The following is a 27,506-nucleotide window of genomic DNA, read 5'->3' as shown; positions in this document are numbered from 1 at the left end:
GCATGGGTGACCAAGATCGATATACCCTTTTAGATAGTCTAAACCAGCAGTTGGTCAAGCTTATAATAATACGGTCACGGTGATCAAGTGAAAGAAAAAAAACCCCAAGTACATGTGGTATTGTTCACCCGCGATGATGATGACGTTGCAGGGGTGGGTGAAAGCATGTCGGCGAAACCAAATGCCGAGGCGTGGAGTTGGAAACGTGTGCTCATGAACCATAGCTCTCGAGAAGTTCCGTGACGCGGCCTTGCGACCAACAACCTCACCTTCCTTTATCTTCTCCTGCAAACATGGCTGCCGCCGCAGATGACGGGCAGCTCCTCAAGCAGGCGACTGGCCGCAACACTCGAGGCTTGCTTCGAGTGATTATCCTGGTCCTCATCGCTGCCGCTGCAGTAAGCAGCCGTCTGTTCTCCGTGATCCGCTTTGAGAGCATCATCCACGAGTGTCAGTACCGCAATGCAACAGTATCAAAGCAATTGACTGATTGTGCTTCACAGTCGATCCGTGGTTCAACTTCCGAGCAACGAAATACCTAGTACAGAATGGCTTCTACAGCTTCTGGGACTGGTTCGACGACCGTACGCGCACCTCGGCCGCATACCCCCTCAGCACCCTCGAGACGCAATTGACTAACTTGGGATACAGGAACATGGCATCCTCTTGGGCGAGTTACCGGTGGTACTCTCTACCCAGGACTGATGGTCACCAGCGGTGTCATCTACCATTTCCTCCGCGCCATCAGCCTTCCTGTTGACATTCGAAACATCTGTGTCCTGCTCGCCCCCGCCTTCTCAGGCCTTACCGCGCTCGCGACCTATCTCCTGACCTCCGAGATGGTTCCATCTCCCTCCGCTGGTCTGCTCGCCGCAGCCTTCATGGGCATCACGCCTGGTTACATTTCGCGATCCGTTGCGGGAAGTTACGACAACGAGGCCATCGCCATCTTCCTGCTGGTCTTCACCTTTTATCTGTGGATCAAGGCGGTTAAGAACGGATCAATGTTCTGGGGTGCAATGAGTGCCCTGTTCTACGGATACATGGTGTCGGCGTGGGGTGGATACGTCTTCATCACCAACTTGCTGCCTCTGCATGTTTTCGTCTTGATTTGCATGGGACGATACAGCCCGAGGTTGTACGTTAGCTACACATCGTGGTATGCGCTCGGCACGCTTGCGAGTATGCAGATTCCTTTTGTTGGTTTCTTGCCTATCCGCAGTAGCGAGCACATGTCCGCGCTTGGTGTCTTTGGCCTCCTCCAGCTGGTTGCCTTTGTCGACTGGGTTCGCGCACAACTTCCCGGCAAGCAGTTCCAGACACTACTCCGCGCTCTTGTCCTCGGTGTCTTCGTCATCGGTGTTGGAGGACTGGTGCTTCTGACTGTCTCCGGAGTCATCGCGCCCTGGACCGGCCGTTTCTACTCGCTCTGGGACACCGGATATGCCAAGATCCACATTCCCATCATTGCCTCTGTCTCCGAACATCAGCCTACCGCGTGGCCTGCCTTCTTCTTCGATCTCAACTTCATGATCTGGCTCTTCCCCGCGGGTGTCTACCTGTGCTTCCAGACTTTGACCGATGAGCAGGTCTTCATCGTCATCTACGCTGTGCTTGCCAGCTACTTCGCTGGTGTCATGGTCCGTCTCATGCTTACTCTGACTCCCATTGTCTGCGTAGCATCAGCCATGGCCTTCTCCAAGATCCTCGATACTTACCTGGACGTCAAGACTCCCAAGCCCGTTACTGAGAACGGTAGCACTGACGCTGTCTCAGTTGCCGCTGCAGCAGTGATCCCCGAAGGTCTCCGATCTACGCGCAACCCGCTCGTTGGAATCTACTCATACGCCTCCAAGCTTACCGTTGCCGGAGCCTCCGCCATCTACCTCATGCTCTTCGTCCTTCACTGCACATGGGTCACTTCCAACGCCTACTCTTCGCCCTCGGTCGTGCTCGCATCCAGGCTTCCTGACGGCAGCCAGCACATCATCGATGACTACCGCGAGGCATACTACTGGCTTAGGCAGAACACCCCCCAGAACGCCAAGATCATGTCTTGGTGGGACTACGGTTACCAGATTGGCGGTATGGCCGACCGCCCTACCCTTGTCGACAACAACACCTGGAACAACACGCACATTGCTACCGTTGGTAAGGCTATGAGCTCCAGGGAGGAAGTCAGCTACCCCATCATGCGCCAGCACGAGGTTGACTACGTTTTGGTGGTCTTTGGTGGTCTTCTAGGCTACTCTGGCGATGACATCAACAAGTTCCTCTGGATGGTCAGGATCGCTGAGGGTATCTGGCCTGATGAGGTCAAGGAGCGCAACTTCTTCACCCCACGAGGCGAGTACCGCGTAGACGGTGAGGCCACCGAAACTATGAAGAACAGCTTGATGTAAGTGATCTAGTTCCAGCCAGCCATAACAGCCACTAACAACGTTACCAGGTACAAGATGTCGTACTACAACTACAACGCACTGTTCCCCGCTGGACAGGCCCAGGATCGTGTTCGTAACGCGCGTCTCCCTGCACAGGGCCCCGAGCTCAGCACCATCGAGGAGGCCTTTACCAGCGAGAACTGGATCATTAGGATCTACAAGGTCAAGGATCTCGACAACTTTGGCCGCGATCACCAAAGCGCCGTGTCGTTTGACAAGGGCCACAAGAAGAAGAGGTCCACCAAGAGAAAGGGACCTAGGGTCTTGAGAGTGGAGTAGATTTCCAGGTATATGACGATCTTGCTAGAGATTTGTAGCATTTGTACAAAATAAGCCATACTGGCATTGTTCGCAGGCGGGCGTCTGGGAAGAAATAAAAGAATATTAGCTCCCATTGCAGGCATCCATGAGGTGAGTTACGGCAAGAATGCATAGATACCGTGGCTGGCGACACGGCTCGAGTACGACGACTGTATACGATGGGTATGGATTGCGGTCACGCGACCCTCCTTCACTTTGACCTCCTGTTCACCGCTCGTGGCGACATGATTTTCTACAGTCCTCTGAGTCCATCTTCAGTTTGCCCCACCTTTCTTCCTGTCGCTCTTTCCTCTTGACACCTATTTGCACCTCTCTCCCTCGGCGCCCACGTGGCTTCGATAATCAGCGCCGCTCTTCGGCCTTCCTCCTACACGTCCAGTCGCACGTCCGCACCTACCACAACCACACAATGGCCAATGAAGAGCAGAGAAGGGCCTTTGAGTCGTACATGGGCCGCACTGGCGGCAGTGGCAGTGGCAGTGGCAGCAACGGACAAGACCAAAACCAAGGTCAGCCAATTCCTCAGTACCCGGGTTCCTTCGCCCAGCCAGCCAACTCGTATCTTTTCAGTGTGTGAGTGCGTCACGGTTCCCAGAGACTACAGGTTGGCTAACAATGAGATATAGGAGTGCTTGAAATCGGACTGTCTTGTCCGGTCTCTCGCGTGATTCGCCAATCGACAGACTACAGCTTACATCTTTATAGCAATTTCCAGGCCTTGAAATACCTCCTGCGGCACCAACACCCCCACCGGCAGCCTCCTCTTCCGTCGCTTCGTTTCCAGGATATCAGGGAGGCTATCCGCAGGCTGGATACGGCCAAGGCACCTACAGTCAGACCGGAATCCCACAGCGCCCAGCGCCGCTTTTAGATCCGCAGGCACAGCAACAGGGTCAACAACAGATTTCAACAGCTGGTCCATCAGGATATGCTCAGGTACCAAGGGACTATATCCCTCAGCCCCCGCCTCCACTAGGATCTAACGCCGACTGGCAGTATAACAACCAGAATTCTGATATAGATCGTCGGCGAATGGCTCCACTTACGAGCGCCATGGTGCCATCGTCACGGAATATGCAGCAGGATAATATGGAGTCAAGATCACAGCAGACAAGCGAACGATATCACTACCAACGATATGGGCAATCCCAGGCAACTGCGGCACCACCACCACAGGTCGAGGAAGTGGCTGTACCAGTTATGCTCTGTCACACCTGTAGTCACTGCGGCCAAATGCGCTCCGCAGGCTTCCATCGCAGTAACCCGGTCCTCCCTGGCAAGCCTATGGTTCCCACACTCTGCCGACGATGCGAGAAGAAGCTCAAGAGCTCCTACCGCTCAACCAGCAGATACACACACATCCGAAAGTGTACGGCCGATGTGCCATGCGAGTGGCCTGGAGAGTGTGTCCATATCGACATCGAACATGATGAGCGCAGGGGTCGGAGGCGAAGCAGAGAGGAAACCTATTTTGCGCGTTACTCTCCCAGTCGCCCACGCGTGATTAGACGTGAATCTAGTCAAGCATACCTGGGCCTACGAGCTCTCCAACGACCTCGAGAGGAATCCAGAGCTGAGCGGAGAACACACACTTTTTCGTTGAGTCCCCGTCGTTCGTCAAGGTATGCTAGAGAAGCCTGGCTCCCGCCTGACATTATTCGCTCAAGGGCAACACAGTCAGATCAAGTATACTCTGCGCCGCCTGCGCCACTCCCCAGTCGTGTCTCAAAATCCGATGAGGTATGGCCTCCACCAGATATTGTCCATACTCATTCCTATAGGAAGATTGACAGAAGCCCCTCACGCCGAGCGAGTTCCAGGATCGTCGAGCTCAGTCCGTCCCCTCCGCCTCAGACGAGATCCACGAGAGTCATGTATCGGACTGAGTCGCAAGAACGCAGGCCTAGGAGTCAAAGTAGATCTCCCGTTCGAGTCAGCTTTCGTACTGAGGGGCGGAGCGAGGAAGCGGAAGCTCGCCTTATATCTCATCCAAGGCCGTACCGGTCGATCGTTCGAGAGCGTCGTAGTTCTGTGAAATTGTCAGATGAAACTTCGAGCAACGCTGACTCTGTGCCGCGTCGTCGTCTAGAATCGCCTAGTCGGAGTATTCTGAAACCTATAGGCACCGATCGCGAGACCTCTTACCGGAGGAAGGACACAGTGCGCGAAAGCCAAGAGAGAATGCATGTCGAAGTGAAAGGGCCACATGTCCATTTTGGTGAAGGAGGAAGGCAAGAGGAGCCGGTACTTGAATCAAGAGGCAGACCAAGGTATTTAGATACGCGAATGGCAAGCGACGACAACTACAATCACTATCGGGAGTATTCTCGGCACCGAGTTGTCGATGGCCCTCCGCCTGAGTCACCAACTCAGGATTTTGAAAGGATCCGTATTCGTCACTCATCGCCATCTCCAAGAAAACAGTACGAAGAAGAGATTCGTATCGATCGACAGCGCCGTCTCTCGCCCTCCCCTCCACTTTCTAGACGCTATGAAGAAACTCGCTTCCGGCGTACTTCTCCTCTAACCGCTCGCCATACACCACGTGCACCACCCTCCTCTCCGTCGCCCGAGCGTCCACCACAGCCACTATATCGTCACGTTACCCGCACACGAGCTCTCGAGCGTACCGGGCATGTGACCCCGCCATCTGACTGCCGAAGACAGGAGGAAGATAACACTGATTCGGAGAGCGCGCACTCTGGAGAGATCACTGAAGTCAGAAGCTGGAAGGGTATCGATGAAAACGGGCAGCCTGCTACGTTTGTAGAAGAGAGGAGAACCATGAGAATGATTGATCAAGGCAGCGAGAGGGGTGGGCTCGCGAGAGAGTATCGAGATATGGGAAAAGGACAAAGATCGGATGCAAGAGACAGGGTGACAAGTCGGAGTTGGAAGGATGTATAAGGTGTTGCTGGTGATTAACAAGTGACGATGGGTGGGTGCAAAAAGCTTGCGATCGGGAATCCTGTGGCTATTGTGCAAGTAGGTATTGAGATCGGGTTGGCCTCTTGCCTTTGCTGATGGATAGACACCTATGATATCACTTTGAAATTCTTGTATGATGACTTTCCAATGGGAACATAAAAGGCTATGCAGGCTTACGTTTTAGTGACTTTGCATTAAGATGCTTGCGGAAACAGCACATACGAAAGCCTCTGACGGCACGTATATGAGCCTTCGTCTTGCAGCTTCTTTACTATATCATTTCGACTTTCAAAACCAGAAGCCCTATTCAGAAGAACAAGGTTACAGGACATGCAAACATGAGCTCACTGAGTGTCAAACGTGTGTTTCTCCCTCGTCAAAGCTCTATAGGCCAAGCCAACAAGACCATGAATGCATCAAAGTTGGCTAGACAAAAAAGTCAGCTCCGGATCAATGGATGAAGAAGCATGCACTGCTTTTGTTACGAGAAACAAAAAGGCCATGGATTGAACATTGTAAAAAGAACCCGGAAGTGATCAGGTATACTCAAAGAAACAGAAAGCCAATCATGAACATGTGAGCCGACTCACGTCTCGCCAAAACTCAGCCGCATGACCGACATGTGCTGACACCATGTTCTCAATACCCGATAGTCGCTCAGTGCCCCTATGACACTCCTCATTACCATTCATACTGTCTAGCAGCACTCTGCCGCACACTCGCAGCAATCAGCACAGCACTCGCATCCCTCCTCGCAAACGAAACAACAGCAAAGTGTTGCCAGACTAATCTTCTGTTAGTTGCAGTTCCTTGTTCTTTAATTGTGTACGGTACCAACTTACCAAGCTGTCAAACAACCCCTGTCCTTCTTCTGTTTGGGTGGCGGGCCCTGTTGATACTGTCCTTGCGGAGGACCGTAGTACATTTGTTGCTGTGGTGGTGGAGCGCCATATTGTGGTTGACCGTAGCCTTGGCCGCCTGGGGGGCCGTAGCTGTGAGAATGGCGTTAGCATCTTCCACCAAGTAAGATGTTTTGGATATTGGGAAAAGAATCAAATGTGCATGACTTTGCGACACAGGTGCGAGTTGTCGATTTGGGGTAGGAAACAACGTACCTTTGTTGTGGGTACTGAGGACCGCCTTGGTAGTAGCCTTGGTTCGACATGTTTATTAAACCGATTCTCTAGAATGTGTGGATTGAGAGTCGCGTTCGGCTTGATGTTATGCGTTCGCGATCCGTTTGTTCGCCGGTGATGTACGTAGGATGAGGCAGCAACCGGTAGTAATCAGGTGTCGCGCAACCAAGTCTGATACCAAGCTTTCGCCGAGGAACCACCAGAATCTTGATTCTCGCTTGTGAAGACGATAGCAGCCCTTGCGAGGTAGGGCGTTGAGAGTGAAGGTAGGATTAAGGCAACGTAAGGCTGGAGGAAATACAGTGGACCCTTCCACTGGGAGCGAGGGGATGCGCCGCCTTTAAAACGCGCGCATCCTCTCACTCACTCACGCGGACATGCATCACTCGGCCCAGCCGGTCTATTACGCTAGTTAGCATGAGCCACATTCGCAGTGGGCCCAACTATTGGCGCAAATAAGCCGGGGTACGAAGGAAGCTTGGTGTGCTTTCGTCATCGCCACACCTGCTTGTCATGCTTTTTGACAGCGCGACATCGGGCATTTTTTGGGTTGGCTGCACGATGACGAAGCCCTTAACACTGATGCATCTGGCCGATGTACATTTACGACGCTCTATCTTGAGTTGCAACACTTGACAAGCAGAGCCACGAACGCGTGCGCGGTTTTGTGTGGATACGACATCGGATCGGCCAGCCAGCCACAGCAGGGGTGCTCATGCCATTGATGTGTTGGGCTAAGCTTTACTTGGCAAAGGCTTGGTCTCGCATCTGTTTCGCGCGAAGGGGTGAACCACAGCTCGAGAACAGGGGTGAATCTATCCCGCACTTATGACATACGCTTTGTGCAGTTGCTCTGAGCATGTCACATTGTCTAGAAGCACATCTAGGTTTGGACTATCTCTGTTTTACAAGCTACGTAGGTCCGACCATCTCCGTAGCTGAGCCATCATACCACGCATCTCAGCCCCATTCTAGACATGTAATTAAAGGGCCGATAAAGTGGCGCATGCTGATTTTCCGTAACAATCAACATCGGGCCTACCAGCATACCCAAATCAAAGCAATGGCTGTGTAAAGCAGAAAAAAGAACAGCAAAGACGCCGGATTGCATGTAATTGGGGGTGTTGAATGCAAGTAAGTGCTATGTGAAGTGATGAAGAATGCTATCGGGCCTTGCGAATCCACACCTCCGAACAACAAACAAGTATCACAGAACTTATGTACATATACATATGGTGGTAGGGTAATTAAGCGGATGCCCCGTAAGTAAGCAAAGGGGTGCGAAAAGAGCGAACAACCATCGCAAGTGGAATTAGAAACCGAAAGGATTTTGGGGAGCTGATCGATGGTTAGAAAGTGATTACACAAAACAGTTTTAGAGACTTACTGGCATTGGCAAGGTTCGCCCTCCCGGTCGGCTGAGGCGTAAGCTTCTTTGCGGGCTGTACACCAAACTTGATGCTTGGAGGTGGACCGGTCTTCTGTGGCACCAAAGGCTGAGCCGTAGGCATCGAAGGCATTGGCGGCATGGGAGGAAGAGGCGGAGTGCTTTGGTAACCGGTTGGCTGTGGCGCAAGGGCCGGGGGTAAGAAGCGGTTGACGCCAGTCGCCTGTGGGTTAAGCGGGGATGGTTGGAACGAGTTGTAACCAGTGGGCTGAGCCTGGAGGGGCTGGAACGGTGCGCGTGGTGGGTCGGCAAAGGGACTGCCATTCCCGAAGCCCTGGGTGAAGTGGGGCTGCTGTTGGAAGCCAGTTTGCATGGGCTGCTGGAAACCGGTTGGCTGCTGTTGTTGGTATTGTGCAAACCCAGTCTGCATAGGCTGTTGCTGGGGTGGAGACATGGAGTTGTAGCCTGTGGGTTGCGGCATCATGCCGTTTTGCTGGAACCCAAAACCGCCATTCTGCTGTGGGAAGCCTGTCATTTGCTGTTGCATCGGTGGCATGCCCTGTCCGGAGTTCTGGCCCATCATGTTTGGGTTGTAGCCTGTGAGCTGAGGTTGTAGAGGTGGTGGAGGGCCAAAAGCACTTTGTTGCGGATTCATAGGGGCAGAGGAAGACCGCTGCGGTGGTGGAGCAATGAGACCACCAGTGTTTTGCTGTTGAGGAGCTTGTGGCCGCATACGCGGTGGAGCCATGTTTTGAGGCTGGGTAAGAGCCTTAATAGCCGCAACCTGTTCAAATAGGGTAGGGGTAGCGCCGGTCGGTTGTGGCTGCTGAGCGGGAGCGGGAGGCTGTTGAACAGGCGCTTGCGTTGGCTGGGGTGCCGGAGCGGGAGGTGTTGGCTGAGCAATCTCATCAGGCTTGAGCGCAGGCATATCCAAGAGAGACAAATCGTTCATAGATCCGGTCAGCTGGGGTGGTTTCGCTGCAGGTGCTTGTGCTGGTGGCGGAGATGCTGCTGGCGCAGGGGTGGACGCAGATTTTGATGGCTTGACATCCCATGCATTATCGTCAAATCCATTTGCAGTCTTGTCAGGAGTGGGTGCGGACGCCAGCGGTGTCGGGGTACCATCTGCGGGCTTCTTGACTGTGTCATCGGACTTTGGCTCAAACGCTTTCGGGTCAACGACATCGTTTGTTTCAACAGGCGGTGCAGGACGTCCTTTACGAGTGTTGTTTCTCAGTGCACCTCCTGGGCCGGAGAACAGGCCACCAGAAGCTCCCTCTCCTCCATCTTCAGCATTTCGCTTATCCCTTCCGAACTGTGCGTCCAAGTGCTTGGTGACACGGAGAATGTCACCTTCCTTGAGACCCAACGTACGCAGAAGCCCAGGAGTAATATCTGGTATGTTTTCTTCTGTCATTTCGTCCTTGGTAAATGCCCTAGCGTAGCGTTCACAGATCTGGGGGTTAACACCGCACTTGAGGAAAAAGTCAAACCAATCGTACTCTGGCTTCCTCTCGACAGAAATGCCGGTTGGACCAGAGTCCTTTGCGCGAGGCTGTTGCATGCTTCTCCTCTTCAGATCCGACAAAGGCTTGTCGTCATCCAGAGACTCTCCTGTAACGCGTTCTACATATTCGAGGTCCTCTACGGACATCTTTGTGACCGGTACAGCGATCTTGACGCCATTGACTTTGTGTAGGTGAATTTTGCCATCCTTGATCAGGATAAACTCTGCCTCAACCTTGAATGATCCAGAGCGGTCGGTCCAAGTGCGTACTTTGGCAGCATCTAACAAATTCAATTAGCATCTCTCCTCGCACATATTGCGTGCTTTTGTGTCCCACTAGGTAGATGTCCAGCGTCCACCGAAGGCGCAGACCCCTTTGTAAGAGACAGATCAAGAAACTCAAGTAGTGAAATTGTTGTATACTGACTTGGCTTAGACGAGGACTTCAAACTCGAGTCTTTTGCGGAGCTTTCGCGCTTGCTTGATGATCTCTGTGAAGTACGACGATGGTCAACATTTGTTTGCATGAGACTAGAGTTACGCGAAGGCAAGTGCAGGCCAGGGCCTACCTGATCGTTCCTTGCCTCACTTTCTGGCCTCTTCCGTCTTGAGGCCTGGCGAGCAAGCTCCTCTTCCTCCCGCCTATTCTGTTCGACGATGGATCGGCCAGCGTTGGTTCCCGATCGAGCCATGGCGGCTGCAGGAGCATGTATGGGGACGGTTTCTGTAATTTCAACGTAGTTAGCTGGTACGACACCCTCTTTGCCATTCTTGAGCCGCCTGACTTTCCACCACTCGTCACTGGCAGAATCGTCGATAACCAAGATCTCATCGCCAAGACCGACGGTAACCTCGTCATCGCCCTGTGCCATGAAGTCGAATAGCATGACACCCTTCTTCTGCACATTAGAATTTCCGGAGCCAGCAGCTATCACCTCGCGCAGTCCTGCGCTCTTAGCGGCTCCGGCAAGCTCACCAAGAGCCAGCATTATCTCAGATGCAGTGTCTTTAGCGCCGCAATGAAAATCAACGCTCTTGCTTGGCTGTTTCAGCTCCATGAATATGTGCTTGCCCTCTTGTGAGTAGTACTCCATCTTATCTGCGCTCCACTCCTGTTGTGGTCCATCGCGCGACTTCTCGGGCGCAATCATAATCATTCCTTTCGGGATGTTGACGCCCAGCGTGATTGGCATTTTCTTATTCTTGCCTGGCTGCGTGATGTACTCGTAGATGTTGTACAGATGATATCCAGAGCCGGACATGGGCGTCGCGGGCTGCTCGTCCCTACTTGGAGGATCATACTGGTCAAATGTGACGCTCCGGGGTGGAGGCGATCTGACCGGAGGTGATGGGGACCGCGCATGCGTGTATTGAGTCGGTGGGGGCGAGTGTATTTCGGATTCGGGCCGCGTGGGAAGACGAGGCGGTGGCGCTTCTTCGTCCGACTCTTCCGGGGTAAATTGCACGCGTCGTTGTTGTTTTGGAGGCGCGGTTACATTAGGTGGGGGTGAGATGGTCGATCGCGGAGCTGCCTCTTGCGACTTCTTCTGTATAATGCCAGCCAGGGCGGCAGCGGGACTCTGCGTTGGGGGAGTGTCAGGAGTAGGCGGCTGGTCGTCGTCAAAAGAGTCCCTCGCTGCCGGCATTGGCGGGCGACTTGGCAGCGCTGGAGATGCCACTGCTGGTGCTGCTGGTGCTGCCGCATCGTCTTCGGTAAGCTCGATGTAATTCGCAGGCGCAAAGCCATAGTCGCTTTCGACTCCGACCAGTGTCCAGTCGGGATCTGTGGTGTCGTAAACGTCTAGAATGGCATCTTCCTTGAAAGAGAGCTCTTCGTCTGTCTGGCGGTCGTAATCGAATAGGGCTTTGGCGCGGGCGATGGGTGCGGCCTGTAAACATTGTCAGTCTCCAGACTACAGGAATCTTTACAAACGGTGGTGTTGTGTGTGGTATAGCTTTGCGACCCAAGCTGGGCTCTGTGCTGTGGACGAGGCGCAGCATACCTCTTCAATATAGTTGTTCGGAATCAAGCCCTCGGGCTCTTCATCGTCTCCATCGCGTCCCTTCTTCTTCGCTTTCCACCAGGCGTCAATCGTCGACTTCTCCAGGACCATCAAGATGTCGCCCTCGTCAAGGGCGATCTCATTGCTGCTCTGGGGCTCATAGTCGTAGATGGCGCGGTATATGCCTAGGAACACCATTGTGGCGGCTACGAGGGCGGCGCGGACTCAGAACGTGTGTACGGCGTGTCGGAATAGGTTGTGAAATCTATGTACAGCCTGTGCCGATGCGCATAAGCTCGGCGGAGGGCCACGGGGGTGCTGTTGCCGTTCGAGGGGCCAGCTGGACAGGGGGAAGCTGCTTGACGCTACCAAATCGGCGGCCAGCAGCTGGAGAAGCAGAAAACAGAGGGGTTCGAATAGGATAACTTGCTAGGAGCGCTCGATAACCGGGACTGCGGGGATGCTCGTGCTGTAGCAGCCGGGAGTGGTGAGACAGATGGGAGTTGGGTCGACGATGCTTGTGAGCGACTCAGCACGAGCCAATCCGCCTTGTCCCAGACGGTCCCCACACCGACGTCAACCCGCTTTCATCCCATGTTCCTGTGACTGGTCAAGCATGTCGGCGAACCACTTTGTGCATGACAAGCTCACATGTTTCTGTTGTTGCCTGGGTACGTTGCTCCCTCACGACTCACCTGTCTGGACTCATTGACGCGGAATGGTGCCCAATTGCACAGGGCATACGTAAGCATGGTCAGAACTAGGCGGCACTGTAATGCGACTTGGGAATACTGGTAGAGTAGATTTTTCTCAGGGTCTGCCTTAGGTCAACCGCATTCTCCTCTACGCTCTTCGCCTAATAGGTGAATTTGAAACCCTCCGTCCCTTCCAATAGTCGCTTTCCCCTAGTCTGCCGCTTGTTCGAAATGTAGAAGAACACCGAGAACACACCAACTAGTCCGATGATCAAAATGTGGCTCCCTATGCTCACCCAAATCGCCGTCATATACCTCGGACTCTCCGGTTGTCTGACAATGAAGCTTCCAGCAATACCTCCTGCTCCGTTGAAGGCTGTGACCATCGCGGCCGTGAACACCCTCTTCCACTGGCCGCAGATATTGTTCGCTTGATAAGTCGCCATGGCAGCCCAGTTCGCCACGTATGCTCCAGTCGCAAGATAGGTGCCGATATATCTCACTGTGACTTGGTCTGAGAAGCCCAGCATGCAAAACCCGATAATTAGAGAGACGCAGTTGAAAACTATGATTGGCCCTCTTAGCTGAAACTTGTCGCCGATGATCGAGGACAAGATGGCGGGGAGAACCGCGTAGTAATAAGGCGGCGCAGAGAGCAAGATCGATTTATCAGAAGAGAAGCCCATTCCGCCTTGCAGAATGATGGGCAAGAAGTAGGAGAGCGACGTCGAGACAAGGTTCTGCAGGAAGTAAAGGATGCAGAATCCGTAGACTTTTGCATCTTTGGCGTGAACAAAGACTTTGGACCAAGCAAAGTCGTCAGGCTTGACATCGCCTCGGTCCTTTTGAATGCGAGAAGATGCCAACGCGCTCTCGTGGGGCGTGAGGAAGTAGAAAGAGTTCTGCGCGTGCTCGGGAAAGTCGACCATCCACCAATAGGTCAAGATGCCAAAGAACGCAGTGATGCTCCCTTGCACGACGAACATCCATTGCCATCCCTTGAGATATTGGCCATCAAGCTGGTTGAGCCCGAAGTTGACGATACCGCCCGTTGCCAAGACAATGACTTCTCCACTCTGCATCAGGGCAAAGCGAAGCTGTTGCTCTTTCCGCGTGTACCACGTCGAGATGAGATACGTCAATCCGGGGTAGATACCCGACATGGCGATACCAAGTAGGATGCGAAGTGCAATCATTTGCCGCCATGTCTGTACGAAAGCCGTGCACAGTGTAATGATGCCGAAACAGAAAGTGATCAAGGCGAACCAGATACGCGGACCAAAAGTGCGCACAGCAATTGTTGACGGCAACTGGAAAGCAATGCTTGCAATTGTGAAGATGAAGATAGAGACCGAGTATCTGTTACCGATGTCCAGTTCTAGGTCGCTGAGCATCGACGTAACGGATGCGCTGGATATCACGCCGCTGTCGAGTAGATTGAGCGAGCACAAGATACCTGCGATGCTGCAAAGTCGAAGGTCAACCTTCATGCGAATGCTGTTGCGCCACTCTTCTTCGATCCTATCTCTTTCTTGGTCGTCGGACTCATCATACGTATCGTCCTGTACTTCTCGGATTGACTCATCCGCCGAGTGTTGGCTGGCTGCGCTCTTCGTCATGTTTTTGCGGTTGTGATGAATGAGGGGTGGCAGGTCTGCACGACGAAGAATTCATCATGTAGGTCGTACATGGAAGTAGCCAGAACAATGCTTATCGTAGCACACTCGAAATTGGTGTACATATCCGGCCTGCAGAAGCTCCGCACTTCTCAGGTGCAGATCTCCGGTTACTTACCGAGGCGCGGTTCCGCACACCAATTCCGCAACGAATTACTTAGCAATGACCAATCCACTACTGTGGAGATCTGCACGCCACCCTACACAAGAGACAAACCGAACAGGTAGAGATAAGAAGCTCTACCTTGCAGCTTACATTAGCTTCTAAGAACAGAGATTATAAAGATTAATAGAATTGTAGACTTCTAGAATTTCTATTAATTTTTATATAGCTCTAATATAATTTGTTGTAGTAGGAAAGTACTCTGCTCTAAAAAGATATTTAGTTTCTCTCTTTCACGTAGTGACGCGGTTCTCATAGATCCGCCAGTCGCAAATGTGATTAAGCATGTCACAAGTCCCTTCACAGTGAGGCACGAGGCTGAAAGATCGGAGAGATGAGACCAACATACGGGAAGACAAGTGCAACTCCGACGTGCGGTTTTGGTACAAATCACGATCCTCAGCAGTGGGAACATCGTGCTTCTGACAGCTTGGTTTCACGCACAATGTGATACATCAAATAAACAATCGCGTCAAGTTATACACGAGCTAGTACGACGCTTTACCCTGAAGGCGGGAGTGGCCTATATCGCACACAGCTTTGAATATTGAACATCAAGAGACAACAGTCGGTACTGGAAGAGCTCCTCTCGAGTAAGTGGAATGGTATTGATTTTCGTCCGATGAAGGAGGACCCTTTCTATTGTAGCCACTGGCACTCCAGGCCAGTGGTTGGGTATTCTCGCCAAGCTAGATAGCGAGTGTGGGTATTTGATCGTAACAGATAAAACAAGAAGATAACAGAAGTAAAAAATGATAGTCCACACATCTGCAGACAGGAATAGAAAGCAACAACATAACTCCCAACGTCCGAGTGAGTGCCGTATGCTCCGACCGCCCCACCGTGTGTGTGTGACCCAATCCCACCCAGTCCCTAGCTAAGACAATTTGTGTGTGAAAGCGTCCATGACTGACAACAGGGGTAAAATGCATAAGCCAACCGGATTTCCCAAAAGCACTCGCTTCGTAAGTCGTGAAATGAAGGGGAGCTCCCGAAAGGAACTGTCAAGAATATCAGATGTCGAAATTAAAGAGGTGTAGAAGTCGAATCGTAGAAGGAACATGAGATGTTGGCGGCGATGGGAATCTAGCCCTCGTCTTCAACATCATCGTCGTCCTCTTCTTCGTCCTCTTCACTTGTGCTGTGACGCTGCACAGCACCCGCCTTGTTCTTCTTGATAGTTGGTGTTCCCTTGAGCTGCGTCGCGGATGCCTTGCGCTTTGGCCCAGAGCTGGCGGGCTTGGAAGGCATGGATGCGTTCTCCTTGTTGCCATCTTCACCCTCGCCTTTTGCAGCCGCATTGTCCATTGCAGCCACCTCCTCTGCCGTCAAGAAGCGACCACCTGGACCACGGGGACGGCGCATGGCGTGATTGTGTCTGGACTCATGCAGGTATGGCTTTCGTCCCTTGGACGTCAGCCTCAGCGCATCCTCAAGCTTTTGCCTCGCGAGACGTCTCTTCAAGATGCGATGGAACTGTTTAGCATTCACGTAGAGCGGCGCCTCCTCAGGCTGCGCTCCTCCGGCGACGAGCTCTGGTGACTGTTGGTGTTGGGGTTGCTGGGTCATTGGAGGGACTGAAGGCCTGGGCCCGCCGTGGTTCATTACAGGCTGGGGTTGCTGCATTGCGGGGCTGCTGATCTGCGTGCTCATACGTCGTTGTTGTTGCATCTGAGTCGGCGTCATCACTTGAGATGGAAGCGCACTGTTCATCGCATTGGAGACATTGGTCGGAGATCGAGGAGCTACGCGTCCGTCGCCCTTCATCTGAGACACCGACATACGTGGAGATGCGCGCGGGTCCTGTGCGAGTTGACCGGGAATAGCATTCTGGTCATAGTATCCAGCCGGACCAGCAGCAGCGGCCGTGGCTAACGCTGCAGCCTGCTGGTGCTGTGCCTGTTGAGATGCCATGTAAGGGTTCTGCATGCCAGCGGCCATGTACGCTTGTTGTTGCGGAAACCCCATTTGCTGGTGGTGTTGAGGGTGTGGCGCACCGCCATGGTTGTAACCCTGAGAGGGGAGGATTGGAGAGGATTGTTGACCGAACTGTTGCATCTGCTGCTGGGTGGGTGCTGGCCCATGATGGGATTGCGAAAATTGGGCGTAGTCGGTCATGGTGAAGATGTCTCCAACGTTGACTCGTTTGGTGGTTAGAGACGAGATAGTGGGAGGATTACAGTAGGCGCGTAGCGCAGGTAGGCTGGGTCGCGTTCAGGGCAGGGTCAGCTCTCGATGTGTTGTCAGTGGCCACGCTTAGTTGAGGCGACTTCGCTAGAGCGCACGGCTGGAGCCTTGAGTTTGGAGGCGCGAAGATTGCGATTGGGCGCCGAGAGGGCAGTGCGCGTTTACAAGTGGTAAAGCGTTTTGTCGAGGGTGAAACTGCACTCTAGAGGGCCGCGCCGTAGTGGGGAATAGTCGTTGCGGGTATTCACCAGTTAGAAATGAAGATGAGGACTGTCTACACAGTTAGGAGTACTGTCAGCTAATGATGTCGAAGTTGGCATGTGCTGGCTGGGCGGGCGATGCGTTGGCACATTGGCAGTCAAGGGTGCAACGTGCATATGCATGACGATGGACACTTACCTTGATCAGTAGCAGCGCGTATTGTCGGTTGCTGCGCCGTCGAGATGACAAGTAGGCTTAGATACCTTTCGGCTTTGAAGCCTAGGGCGACCAGCGAGCGGACAAATGTATATTGTCGTTGCGCAGGTGACAGCAGCGTGGTCCAAGTAGCGGGCAGAGAGCGCGATACAAAGAGGCTTGGTGGGCTGTGTGTTGCGGAACTAATGCGACGTCAGCCCTTGAACATGTGAAGCGCACGCGTAGTGTCAGAGCATGCGGTCTGCTCGTAAAGGAAAACCAGAGAGGCAACAGCGCGTCATGTCGAAGGGACGTGGTATGGCGCTGCGACGACAATGGCCGTGTCTGAATGGATGCGCCTTCCTTCAAGATGTCTCCATGATGAAGTGGAAGCGAATGCGATTTAGAGCCGCTGGCGTACAAGCAAAACGAACATCGCGACGATAGGCGCAACGAGCACACGTGTGCAGATCAGGGCGCGAGGATGGGGTTGACTTACCAATGGGTGTTGCGGTCTGCAGCAAAATGCGATCCCGTGATCTATTGCTCCACGGTCTGTGGTTGGGGAGATTTGCGAGTCGAGGTTACAGGCCGATCTTCTTGACTTGACGACCAGACGCGAGCCAACTGATGCAGGACGGAACCTTTGAGCGCAAGCGCAGGGTAGAGAGAGAGTTTTGTGTATTTCTTATATGTCTTGTTGTATAGTTGTGCTTGCTGGAGCCCCGGACGCGTTGAAGATGCGTAGAATGATCGTGCTAAAATGCTCTGGGGAGGAGGACCAGATGATTGGAAGGCGCGAAAGAGCTCAGGAAGGAGCGGTCGGCGACGCCTATAATTCGATGACCCGCCGACACGCTAAGCTCACTAGCGGCTCGCAGGGATTGTGGCCCCATACTTGTGGGCAAGACAGCCACACTGGATTCTCGTCCTCAACGGGACAGTTGGCCAGGTGCAACAGAGGCAGACAGCACGCATCACTGTTTCCATGTGCTTTCATCTAGAAGAATGCATCTTGGTCTTGGGTGATTGAAGTTGTTCTCGGGAAGCTAACGAGTGAAGCGGGGTTGGCGCAAAACCCCGACGTCCCGAGGCTCAACCGATGACGTGGGTAGAGTAGACACGTGCTTCCAGCTTCAGCCCAGCGCCAAATCGCTCATGTTTTTCACAACTCTGTGTAATTCCCCTTCCACTTCGAAATTGAATTTCAGCTTCAGGCAAATCACAGTGCACACATGATCTGGAAGACAGGGCATTATGCTGGTACCAGCTTTTCGATTGGCGCGTCCTTGGAAATTGCTCCGCCCCCAGACGGCAGATCCGTTGCAGGTTGGGTACCATAGTACGCCGGTACGGGCGGGCGCCAAACTCTGAGCTGGCTCTGCCCTGGCAAGACCCATCCATCTATTTGATCACGCCTTGACATAAGGGGACGAGAAACAACAGCCTCGTTGCTCACTGTTGCAATATGTGACGCTTGCTTCACCGGCAAGCAGTGTGCTTGCGCATCTGACAGAGCACCGCGGAGTTGTGAACACACACCCTTCCGTGGAGAGCCCGACGTCCTTCAGCCGCCACGCATGCCTCAGGCGACGCGCTGCTTCGCGCTCGACTAGAAGCCGCCACTGCTGTCTCTTACGTCTATTGGCCCAGCTTCTGTCTCGCCCACGTCTCAAGAAAGCATTCAACATCATTTAGAGAGCTCCATGCCATGTGACAACACGGGGAATGATAATGAATGATACTATTCCATCCTTTCCTTGCACATCCTGATATGAATGTACGCAGTATGCACCGCCGTCACGTTAGCTGTATAGTAAGCACAACAGAACGCGAATGCAGGTGGGCAAAGTCTGACCCCCCAACCCGAGCCGCTTCAGCGTCCAAGCTTGCGATCGTCACGTTGACCCTGCTTTGCATGGAGAAAAGAGTGTGCTCATGCCGCACAAAACAAAAGAAAGGCTCCTGTTCTACTTTGAATCTCGACTCGTCGAGCCGAGACGCGTACTGTCCTTGTCTCAAGATCGGTAGGCCTCAAGACCAGCCACTGACATTTCCCGCCACACACCACGCTGCGTCATCCTCCTCGGACCCAAGGCAACGGTTCGGCCGCTCGCAAGTCACACAATTTTGTTGATACTTCGGCCCATTTACTCTAACATGTGCTTTTCGTCCGGCGGCTGAAGATGGATGTCATCTCGAAAGCAACCACCACATGAAATGCAAGGGGAACAATTCCTTGGCCAGAAGCTCGCTTCGCGCTGCCTCGAACCCGACCCTACCTTTGCCGGCATAATGTCAGGAGTTTTGGCACTGTCAGACGCTCTGGCACCTGTTATGGACTCCGTTCGAGATACTGCACCTCCATCTATACGGGTTCCACAGCAGTCAATCAAATGCCTCACTTCCGCCATTGCACCATTCGCGCGACACGCGAACCCAAGTACCAGAACGGTGCCGATGCAGCTCGGCTACGTATCTGCCACCAGCCCTGTACCGCAGCGTATCAGTTTCGATTGCTCATCGCGTTAATCTAATCAGGTTACATCTTCCGCTGGTGTGCATGGCCCCCTCCACACACACAACCCACGCGTTCATCCTTGGGCGACCATCAGCTCAATGCCGTGCAGCACGCGAGAATCCTACAGGAAGTTGACATTTGAATCATCAGCTGCTTCTGTGCCACACTTCTTCCACTAATCTCACTTTCATTGCGGTCGACTTCTGAACCTTTACCTCGATAATGAATGCGTGGGTGATTGTATTGGGCTTCTGTTGAAACGCTGTTCGGCTTGAGCAAATGCTGACCCGCCACCCGCAGCCGTCAGTGTTGCTCTCCACCTCGGATCGGGATAATGGTCGTGTTCAGCACATCCCGGATGAAACCGTTGCTCCAGTTGACAAGGGAACATCGGTGAAGCACCTGTCGCGTGCACCACCGTGCTCGTTTCATCTTGATCTTACTGCACATTGCGGCTCTTACAGTATTTGATGTGCGATTAGAGTTCGCGCCTCCGCAGATCCCCCAGACGTTCAGCATTGCGCCCACTGTACCGCACCGCACCAGTCATGGTCTTCAACTGCGGCTTACCAGCCTGTAAGACAGACGCTCTGAGCGGCGCTTATGAAACACCACTGGACATGATGTCTCGTGCTCAACAAGGTATCACGGTTTTCAATTTCAGTACCTTAATCCTACCAGTTCTACCAAAAAAAAAGGCACCATCAGCAATATCCACCGTAGAAGCGGAACCGGAGCAAGCGACTAGAGAAACATGTCACCGGCACCGTATACAATAGAAAACTCAAACGTGTATAGGAATAACACGCCCTAGTTTACCACCTACGTTAGCCTCTAAGAAGAAATTCTAGATAGATTAATAGCATTGCAGACTTCTAGGTTCTCTATCTATATCTAGAAAGGTCTTAACACGCTTTGTTATAGTAGGTATAAGTACTTTACTCTAAAGAGATGTTCAGTTTCTCTTTGAGGTAGTGACGGTGTTATTACAGTCCATGTGTCATGCTTTGTTCACTGGTAAGATCTCCGGTAATCCTTGACGACAATTAGTCAAGCGGGGCGATCGGGCTATTAGAAGACGACTTCCAAGGTGAAGAAAAGACAGGCAAGAAAGAAGAAGCATCAAGTGGTGCACGTCCACGGCCTGCGTCCGAGCTGCGAGTCACTCACGCATCAGGTTGCAGGATGTCAGACACGCTGTCTCATATGCTCCAGAATATACAACAGATAGAGGAAATGGACAAGGACAGCATATGCAATGGACCGACACCCAGTCCTGAGTTCAACACGATCCTGTTTCATCACAGAAGATTAACGGCTAGCTAAAAGAGGAAACCACTTTTGTAGAGATCTTAGAAACATTTATCACCTAAACAATCCACCTCAATCAACATGAGTCTCACGAAATTCTACAAGTGGTTCAAGAGCGGAAGGGTACCAAAGCTCTTTGTATCTTGAGGCGTGCATACTATCACATATCCAATTCCTATAGCCGACCTTCCACGTAGACTACGGATAGTCGTACTGAACTACATGCGTCGTGTCATGGAGAGCACTAGTACCCAACTATCAAGCAACCATACCGCTCTTGTCCTTTACAGATTTGTCGTGAAGGCAAACGCCTACCGTGGGTGAGGGCGAGCTCGCGAATAGAGGTGAAGTGAGTTGATTCTAGAATCGCAACCAAGACGGTGTGTTCACCCGCTATCAAGTGCACGGGTGACGTGAGTAAGTCTGATGTCCCATCTTCTAATAGGGGAGTAGCCGTGTATGTCAACTTGGTGGTATTCAACTGCGTACCCATAGATCTTGTTTCGTATCTCTCCTGGAAGTTTGAGTAAAGGAGATTGAAGTGAGTTGCGTTTTGTACTGCCGCAATTTAGTACTCGGACGATGTGGCTGCTTCGCACTGAACTTATATCTGCATCAGACCTGACTGGTTGGTAATGGTTGTCTTCAACAACCCATTTCTAGCCTTGAGATAAGACTGCGATAACTTGTGGGGGCCAAGAGCCTTTTTCTTTTTGATGATCTTGGTATGTCTTGTTGAAACATGATGGTTGTGCAGCATCAGGTACTGGGTGGACAGCTCGGGTGAGCCCATCTTGGAGATGTTTTGTGTTCTTGGTGCTTACGTTAAGAAAGTGTAGTGGAAGGACAGCAAAACCGAGAGCCTTGGTCGTGAGGTTTCACCGCAATGTGTTTTTGCTGACTGCAAGCTCTTTTGTAGAAATGCGCATGTAATGTATCGATTGAGCCCCGCGACAGCTGTATATATCCTACAGCTTCCGTGTTTGCAGGTTGAATTCGCTGACTATCACTGTTTCTTGCCGCCAGTCTTCTTCCAGCCTGCACTTCTGCTCTTCCGTCCATTAGGACCCTTCTTCTTGCCTCCACTGCCCTTGAACTTGAGCCCACTCTTACCCTGTCTCTCGCTCGCTCTGTGACCTTCAAACACGAAACCCTCCTTCGTCTGTGCCTTGGCGACCTTGCCCAACATCGATCTTGCACGTCCCTGTTGTGACTTCTGCTCTTCAGTAAGCTTTTGCTTGTAGCCAGCACCTGGCCTGCCCTTTGATGCACCCTCTGTCTTGGATGGTGGCGGTCCTCTCGGCTTGTCCTTGTTCTTCTTCTCTGCTTTGCAACGTGTAACACGGAGTTTGCGGGGAAGCATAGGTGGGAACATTTTTTCGTTAAGTTGCAGTGCGGCTTCCACGCCATTCTCGTCCACGAACTGTACGTAGGCGAATCCCTTACCGACTCTCGTCTTTGCATCGCGGACTACGCGCACACTCTCGATCTTCCCGCATTTGGCAAAGTGCGTCCAGAGGCCTTCTTCAACGTCAGAGGCAGGCCTCTTCTTCTTGGGCTTCTCGCCTTCGGCCACGGGCGTTTGGGATTCATCGTCTACAAAAGGAAGGTTGCCAACGAAGACGCAGCGGCGGTGGTCGACTTTGTATGGATGGGCCAATGAGTCGACGTGGAGGTGGCGCTTGAGGAGCATGGAGCCGTTTAGCCTCTTGACAGCCTCCCTCGCCGCGACCTTGGTTGTGTACACAGCGTATGCATTCGTGCTCTTTGTAGTCGCATCCATGATGTCCTTGGTTGCAAAGGCAGCGCGTTTGGGTAGCGAGGTACCGAATGCTGTCGAGCGGTAACGTATCGACTCGATCTTATGCGGGGGCTTATTGTCGGCGAGATCGGGGATGAAGGACTCTAGGTGCTTCTTGAGGGCCTTTTCGGCGGGCTTTGAATTTATACACTCGACAGAGACGTTGCCTAGGAAGACGGTGCGCGATGCCTTCTCCACTTCCGAAGCGCTCTCGTCGGTCTTCTCCATGAGCGACTCGTGCTTGGGGATTGTAAGGTCTTCAGCCTTGTCGGCATCATTGACATCTTCCGCATCCTCGTCGTCGTCTTCTTCGCCTGAAGATTCGCCTTCATCGTTGTCGTCTGAAGATTCATCATCCTCATCGTCCTCATCCTCGTCCTCTTCTTCTGTCTTGCGCTTTTTTTGTCTTTGCTCCTCCTCCTTCTCTTCCTCTCGTGCCAATTTTCGCATGTAGGCATCCTCGACTTCCTCCTTGTCACCTCGCTTGCGCTTTTTAGGCTTTTCTACTGCGCCGTGCAGTGCAGCTTCACGCAGTTTTGCAAGCGCTGCCTCGTCCTTGGACTCGGACCCTTCGCTAGCATCCGACGTGTCCTCATCTTCGTCTCCATCCTCGTCGTCGTCATCGGAGGGCAAGCTTTCAGATGCCGAGCTCAGTTCCGCATCGTTCGCATCGCCTTCGTCTTCATCTTCACTCGAGTCCTCGGTCGCTTTCTCTTGGGCGCGCGCCTGGTAGCGTGATTTTGGGGGCGCTTGTACAGGACCCGCCTGTACATGAATTAGCAATCACTCTTCAGCACGTGTATGCGATAGACGTACACTGGTCGCAAACAGCGATGCTAGCGCAGGGTCAAACGCTTTCTTGTCAACTTTGATGAATGAAGTGCCCGACTTGTGGCTCTTCTTGGGCGTGTCTGTCTTCTTGTCTGTCTTCACAGCGCGTTTGTCGTTTGATTTAGCCATTGCGACAATCGAGATGTTGCCGGCAGCAAGCTCGTCAAAAAGTTTTGGTGGAGACTCACGGGCACTGGGCACTAGGCCCAAACGAGATAGGGCAGTGCGGTCATTCGCAAGACTCTCAGGGCCTCTCCCGGGCAGTCGACCCGCTTCTGAGCGCAGTTTAGACCATCCCGACCAAGCTGCCCTCCACATTCACTACAGACTCCCTCATGAGAGTCGCTGTCCCGCGTTTGCTTCCCGACGTATACAAACATCCCAGACCTGCCACCCAGTCGCTCCTGCCACAGACATCTCCACACGCACCCTCGACGCCCGCGTCCTTGACCCCAGCAGCACCGTTTTTGACCACTCACCGGATCCAGCGCCCTCCACCTCCCACAACGCCCATAGAGCATCGCAGGCGCCTACAGTATTCTTTGCAACTCGTTTTCGGGACATTGGTCACGAGTTGAGGCAGTCTTCGGCGTGGGCGCACTATGAGCGCGCCCGAACAGACCAGACGGAGCACCTCGAGAACAGCTCCCGGCACCGCTGAGGAAGTCGCGCAGACTCAAAGTACGTTCCCATCTACTCCGTAGCAATCCCGATGCTCTCTTTCGGCTTTCTCAAGCCCAGCGTTGCGCCCTTGGTCGCCTCTCCAGAGACCGTCGATCTTTGCGTCAACAACCGAGGCGACGACGGCGTCGCGAACTCACCTCCCTCACCACGCCTCTTACGTACGTCGTCCGAATATGCACCAGATCTAACAGCCCCTCACAGGTGCAATTCCAACGCCCACGATAGAATTACCTGACCCCGCCTCTGCAACCTCTCCTCCCGACCACCCTGCGCCAGCCCAGGTGCCAACAGCAGCTGCCGAAGATCCTACTGCAGTCGCTGCCGCGATGCTGTCTACCATGGCAGCTCCGACTACAGTGCTCACAGAATCGCTGCCCACCGAACAAGCCCCTAATGGCTTCGACGACATCGCCGACAACGGCTCTAGCAGCTTGAGCGAGCTCGGAGACGCATCAGACGACCAGTCAGAACCCACACAACGGCCGAGCGCAGTAGCAGACATGGACGAAGATGATTCAGAGGCTGAGACTGAGCGACTGCACAACACGCCTCGAAAGCTCGCGCGCACTGCTACAGAGACGTCATTACTCTCCGAGCCCATCTACACAAGAACTCCAAGCAAGCTCGCGCATTCCAAAACCATCGAGCACGATGATTCTGCTCCACCCACACCCACTGCCATTACAGACGACGCAACCATGGGCGAAGCACCCACAACCGAGAACCCTCTGCATTCTCTCTCGCTCATCGCAGCATCCGAGGCGGCGAATCTCGAGCATGTCGGCATGAAAAGGAAGCGTGCCAGTGCTGAGAGAAGTCCTGTGGATGAGCGTGAAGAGGAGCCATCACGGAAGCGAAGCATAAACGCGAAGGGCTCGGCGCTTGATGGTCTGGCTGATGCTGCAGCGGACCGACAGGGCCAGATGGACGCAGACGAAGAGCTCGAGAACGCTGAAGAGAACCTATCGGCCCTCGCACGAGAAGAACTAGAACTCGAAGAGCGACAAGCCAATATCGCAGCACAGACTGTCAGTGAGATGGCCACCGTCGCGAAACACACTAAACCAAGGAAAGGCGGCAGGAGGGGGAAAAGAAAGATGGAGGATCCTAGCTATGCCTACGCCGAGACGTTCGCAGCTGCTGAAGCACACGAGGCTGAAGCTGAGGGCGAGCATGACGACGAGGATAGCGCGGTGCTTGACGAGGAGGTGACCAAGAAAAAGCAGGCTATCGATGAACTTGCAAAGATCGAGAAGAAGTTCAAGCTTTTCCGAGAGAAGTAAGTGACGTGCCTTGAATCCAGTTACTGATATCAGCTGCTAATTGCCATCAGGTTATGCGACGAGCAGATAGCGCAACTCGAGAGGGAGCTAGAAATGCTCAAGCAGCCGAATTGCGTTCACCCCGAGTATGTTGCCATGATCAAGTGCATAGACGATCGACGCGCCGACAAGATCGCGTACGAGACGAGGCTCCTGGAATACAAGCAGAAGAATCTTGAGATAATCACAGCAGCAGAGCGGCACCAAATGCACAGTCAATACTTCCAGACTGTGCGACATATTCGCGAGGAGATTCTCGAGGAGTGCAACCAGCGAGTATTCGAATTGCAACGCGGACGACGCCAGCTTGGTTGCGACGAGACTGAATACATGGTACGACTACCTGAGAAGCGGTCTGACCAGATCAGGCACCAAACAGCGTACAATTTGGAGGTCTCTGTCCTGTCGGGTGTCGCCAAGTACGTAGGGTTCCCAGCAGCACCAGACATCAGTGCTGCGCGGCCAACAGAGATTGACGAAGATCTTCGAGCAATGAAGGTAAGTGGCTGAACGCAACTGCTAGAGAACTAGCAGCTGATTCAGCGCGGTAGATTGCAACGCGTGCTCCAGCACCGCCTCCCTCGTTTCGTACCTATAATAGAACGACAACAGCAGACGAGGCAGCTGCAGAAGAGCAATTCTTAGAAAGTACGCCATGGGCCAATCCACGACATCCTTCACACCAAGAAAGTCGGTACCCTCCAGGACCGTCCCGCGTACCCAGCTACCAAACACCAGCCGGTCAGCGTCGCATGGTCGATCTCTCAGCTCCCAATGGCTCTGCCTCCACCATCGAAGCGAACTCGAACCCCCCTTCCTCGAACGCTCACAACGCAAACGGTCTACTAGGGGAAGCAGAATCACCAGTCCTACACATGAAGCGCGCACCGATCGATCATGCAGCCTATGCAGAGACACCTGGCTCCGACCCTCGCAACAATATGGGTGTTCTGAGTAGAGAAACATATGGTATGATGTCAAGTCCTGCGGCGCAGCACATGGATATACCGCAAGGACAAGGTGGACAACGTTGGGGTAGCAGCATGCGGCCCATCAATGCAGAGCCCAACGTTGCGCCAGGTCTACCAGGTGCTGGCCAACCAGATGCAGCGCGCGCATCATTGACACAACGCAGTGGCCTCGGTACTGTCAGTGTTGGCAACGGCTTGTTTGGACGGTAATCCGTTCAAGGCACGCTGACTATTGTTCTCGATATTTGTTTTATTATCTATTATGTCTTCATTCCAGTACCATTGGGCGGCGTTTGTTGCGTTAGACTTGGTTTTGCATCCACAGCGGGCTGGCAAGGTAACATGAGCATGATATGACGGGAGGTATAATGCCTTGGCGTTGCCGCGGGAAGTCATCTCCGCTTTCATGTTTACCTCCCATGGAGATTATGCATTCTGTTTGGTTTAAGTTCAGGTTCAGGCTCGGGTTCAGGTTCACACTTTCGACCCTTTGAGAGCGGACTGAGGACTTAGGGATTAGGGAATGATGGAGATGATACCTTTTGATATCTGCGATGAGCGAATCAATGACATTCCGATGCATTTCTGTTGTTCCGTTCATCTCCGAATGTTCTGTCTTTCGTGATTAGTGCTTATCAACACACCGTTGCGATTGCAAGAATCAACCCACTTCACCTCTAGTGGTGAACTCGTTCTGCAACTCGAACCTCATCTCTTTTGGGTCAGCAGAAGCATGACGGTGAAGCCTCTGCTTCATGGTGTAGAAGACGCGGTCAAGTGATGTAGAGAGAACAAGAAGACGAAGGACTTACAATCTGGGAAAGTTGCTCTCAGCAAAAATATGCAGCCCCAATATTTCCCTGGAGAAAGACGGAAAGTCATGCATAATTTGAACTCGCCTTTTAGTACACGAAGCACAGAAAAGAGGCGATGGAGAGATGGTTGTGGATATCAAAAAGACTGCCTACAGGAAATTAAACAAGCATGCAACTTCTTAGCAACCGTGAAGTGGGTTGTATGCTATGCTCTCGCATCCCATACGAACACCGAAAGGAATTCCTGGAATTAATTATGACTTTATGGCGTTGGCTGTCTTACTCAAGCTCTAATCAAACTCTAGCATAAGCTCTTGAAAAGTGTAAAGAGCAGTGCTATTTGGTGTCGCTGTTTCTGATTAGGAGAGCGAACTGTAAAGCACTCTATACAAGGGGAAAATTAAATAGGT

The 27,506-nt window shown here is 52.8% G+C and overlaps 7 protein-coding genes across 7 annotated transcripts; 3 read left to right on the top strand and 4 right to left on the bottom strand.

Annotated features, from left to right (window-relative positions):
- Positions 1-293: 293 nt before the first annotated feature.
- On the top strand, positions 294-2,720 carry CC77DRAFT_933425 (oligosaccharyl transferase stt3 subunit; the record flags this gene model as incomplete). The annotated part of the gene is made up of 4 exons (XM_018534317.1): positions 294-450; positions 504-584; positions 652-2,398; positions 2,450-2,720. The coding sequence occupies 4 exons, from the start codon at positions 294-296 to the stop codon at positions 2,718-2,720; spliced, it is 2,256 nt and encodes a 751-aa protein (XP_018386819.1).
- A 451-nt stretch (positions 2,721-3,171) lies between these two features.
- On the top strand, positions 3,172-5,669 carry CC77DRAFT_932923 (hypothetical protein; the record flags this gene model as incomplete). Its single annotated transcript, XM_018534288.1, has 3 exons — positions 3,172-3,331; positions 3,389-3,426; positions 3,468-5,669. The coding sequence occupies 3 exons, from the start codon at positions 3,172-3,174 to the stop codon at positions 5,667-5,669; spliced, it is 2,400 nt and encodes a 799-aa protein (XP_018386818.1).
- Positions 5,670-6,006: 337 nt separating this feature from the next.
- On the bottom strand, positions 6,007-7,249 carry CC77DRAFT_1019331 (hypothetical protein). Its single transcript, XM_018524811.1, has 3 exons — positions 6,806-7,249; positions 6,533-6,682; positions 6,007-6,475 (listed from the first exon to the last, which is right to left on the bottom strand). The coding sequence occupies exons 1-3, from the start codon at positions 6,853-6,855 to the stop codon at positions 6,388-6,390; spliced, it is 288 nt and encodes a 95-aa protein (XP_018386817.1). The 5' UTR covers positions 6,856-7,249; the 3' UTR covers positions 6,007-6,387.
- A 453-nt stretch (positions 7,250-7,702) lies between these two features.
- CC77DRAFT_986530 (hypothetical protein) lies at positions 7,703-14,037 on the bottom strand (the record flags this gene model as incomplete). The annotated part of the gene is made up of 6 exons (XM_018536222.1): positions 7,703-8,164; positions 8,214-10,001; positions 10,148-10,211; positions 10,290-11,609; positions 11,724-11,908; positions 12,675-14,037. 6 exons carry the CDS (start codon positions 14,035-14,037, stop codon positions 8,139-8,141), a joined length of 4,746 nt encoding a protein of 1,581 aa, XP_018386816.1. The 3' UTR covers positions 7,703-8,138.
- A 1,306-nt stretch (positions 14,038-15,343) lies between these two features.
- Positions 15,344-16,375, bottom strand: CC77DRAFT_1007757 (hypothetical protein; the record flags this gene model as incomplete). Its single annotated transcript, XM_018523497.1, has 1 exon — positions 15,344-16,375. One exon carries the CDS (start codon positions 16,373-16,375, stop codon positions 15,344-15,346), a length of 1,032 nt encoding a protein of 343 aa, XP_018386815.1.
- A 5,303-nt stretch (positions 16,376-21,678) lies between these two features.
- Positions 21,679-23,433, bottom strand: CC77DRAFT_933882 (hypothetical protein; the record flags this gene model as incomplete). The annotated part of the gene is made up of 2 exons (XM_018534345.1): positions 21,679-23,238; positions 23,290-23,433. The coding sequence occupies 2 exons, from the start codon at positions 23,431-23,433 to the stop codon at positions 21,679-21,681; spliced, it is 1,704 nt and encodes a 567-aa protein (XP_018386814.1).
- A 2-nt stretch (positions 23,434-23,435) lies between these two features.
- Positions 23,436-26,860, top strand: CC77DRAFT_1019322 (hypothetical protein). Its single transcript, XM_018524810.1, has 4 exons — positions 23,436-23,985; positions 24,190-25,267; positions 25,322-25,808; positions 25,862-26,860. Exons 1-4 carry the CDS (start codon positions 23,907-23,909, stop codon positions 26,489-26,491), a joined length of 2,274 nt encoding a protein of 757 aa, XP_018386813.1. The 5' UTR covers positions 23,436-23,906; the 3' UTR covers positions 26,492-26,860.
- Positions 26,861-27,506: the final 646 nt, after the last annotated feature.

The sequence above is a fragment of the Alternaria alternata genome, assembly GCF_001642055.1.
Source record: "Alternaria alternata strain SRC1lrK2f unplaced genomic scaffold CC77scaffold_8, whole genome shotgun sequence".
In the NCBI taxonomy this organism is placed as follows: Eukaryota; Fungi; Ascomycota; class Dothideomycetes; order Pleosporales; family Pleosporaceae; genus Alternaria; species Alternaria alternata.
This window is presented reverse-complemented; position numbering and strand designations above follow the sequence as displayed.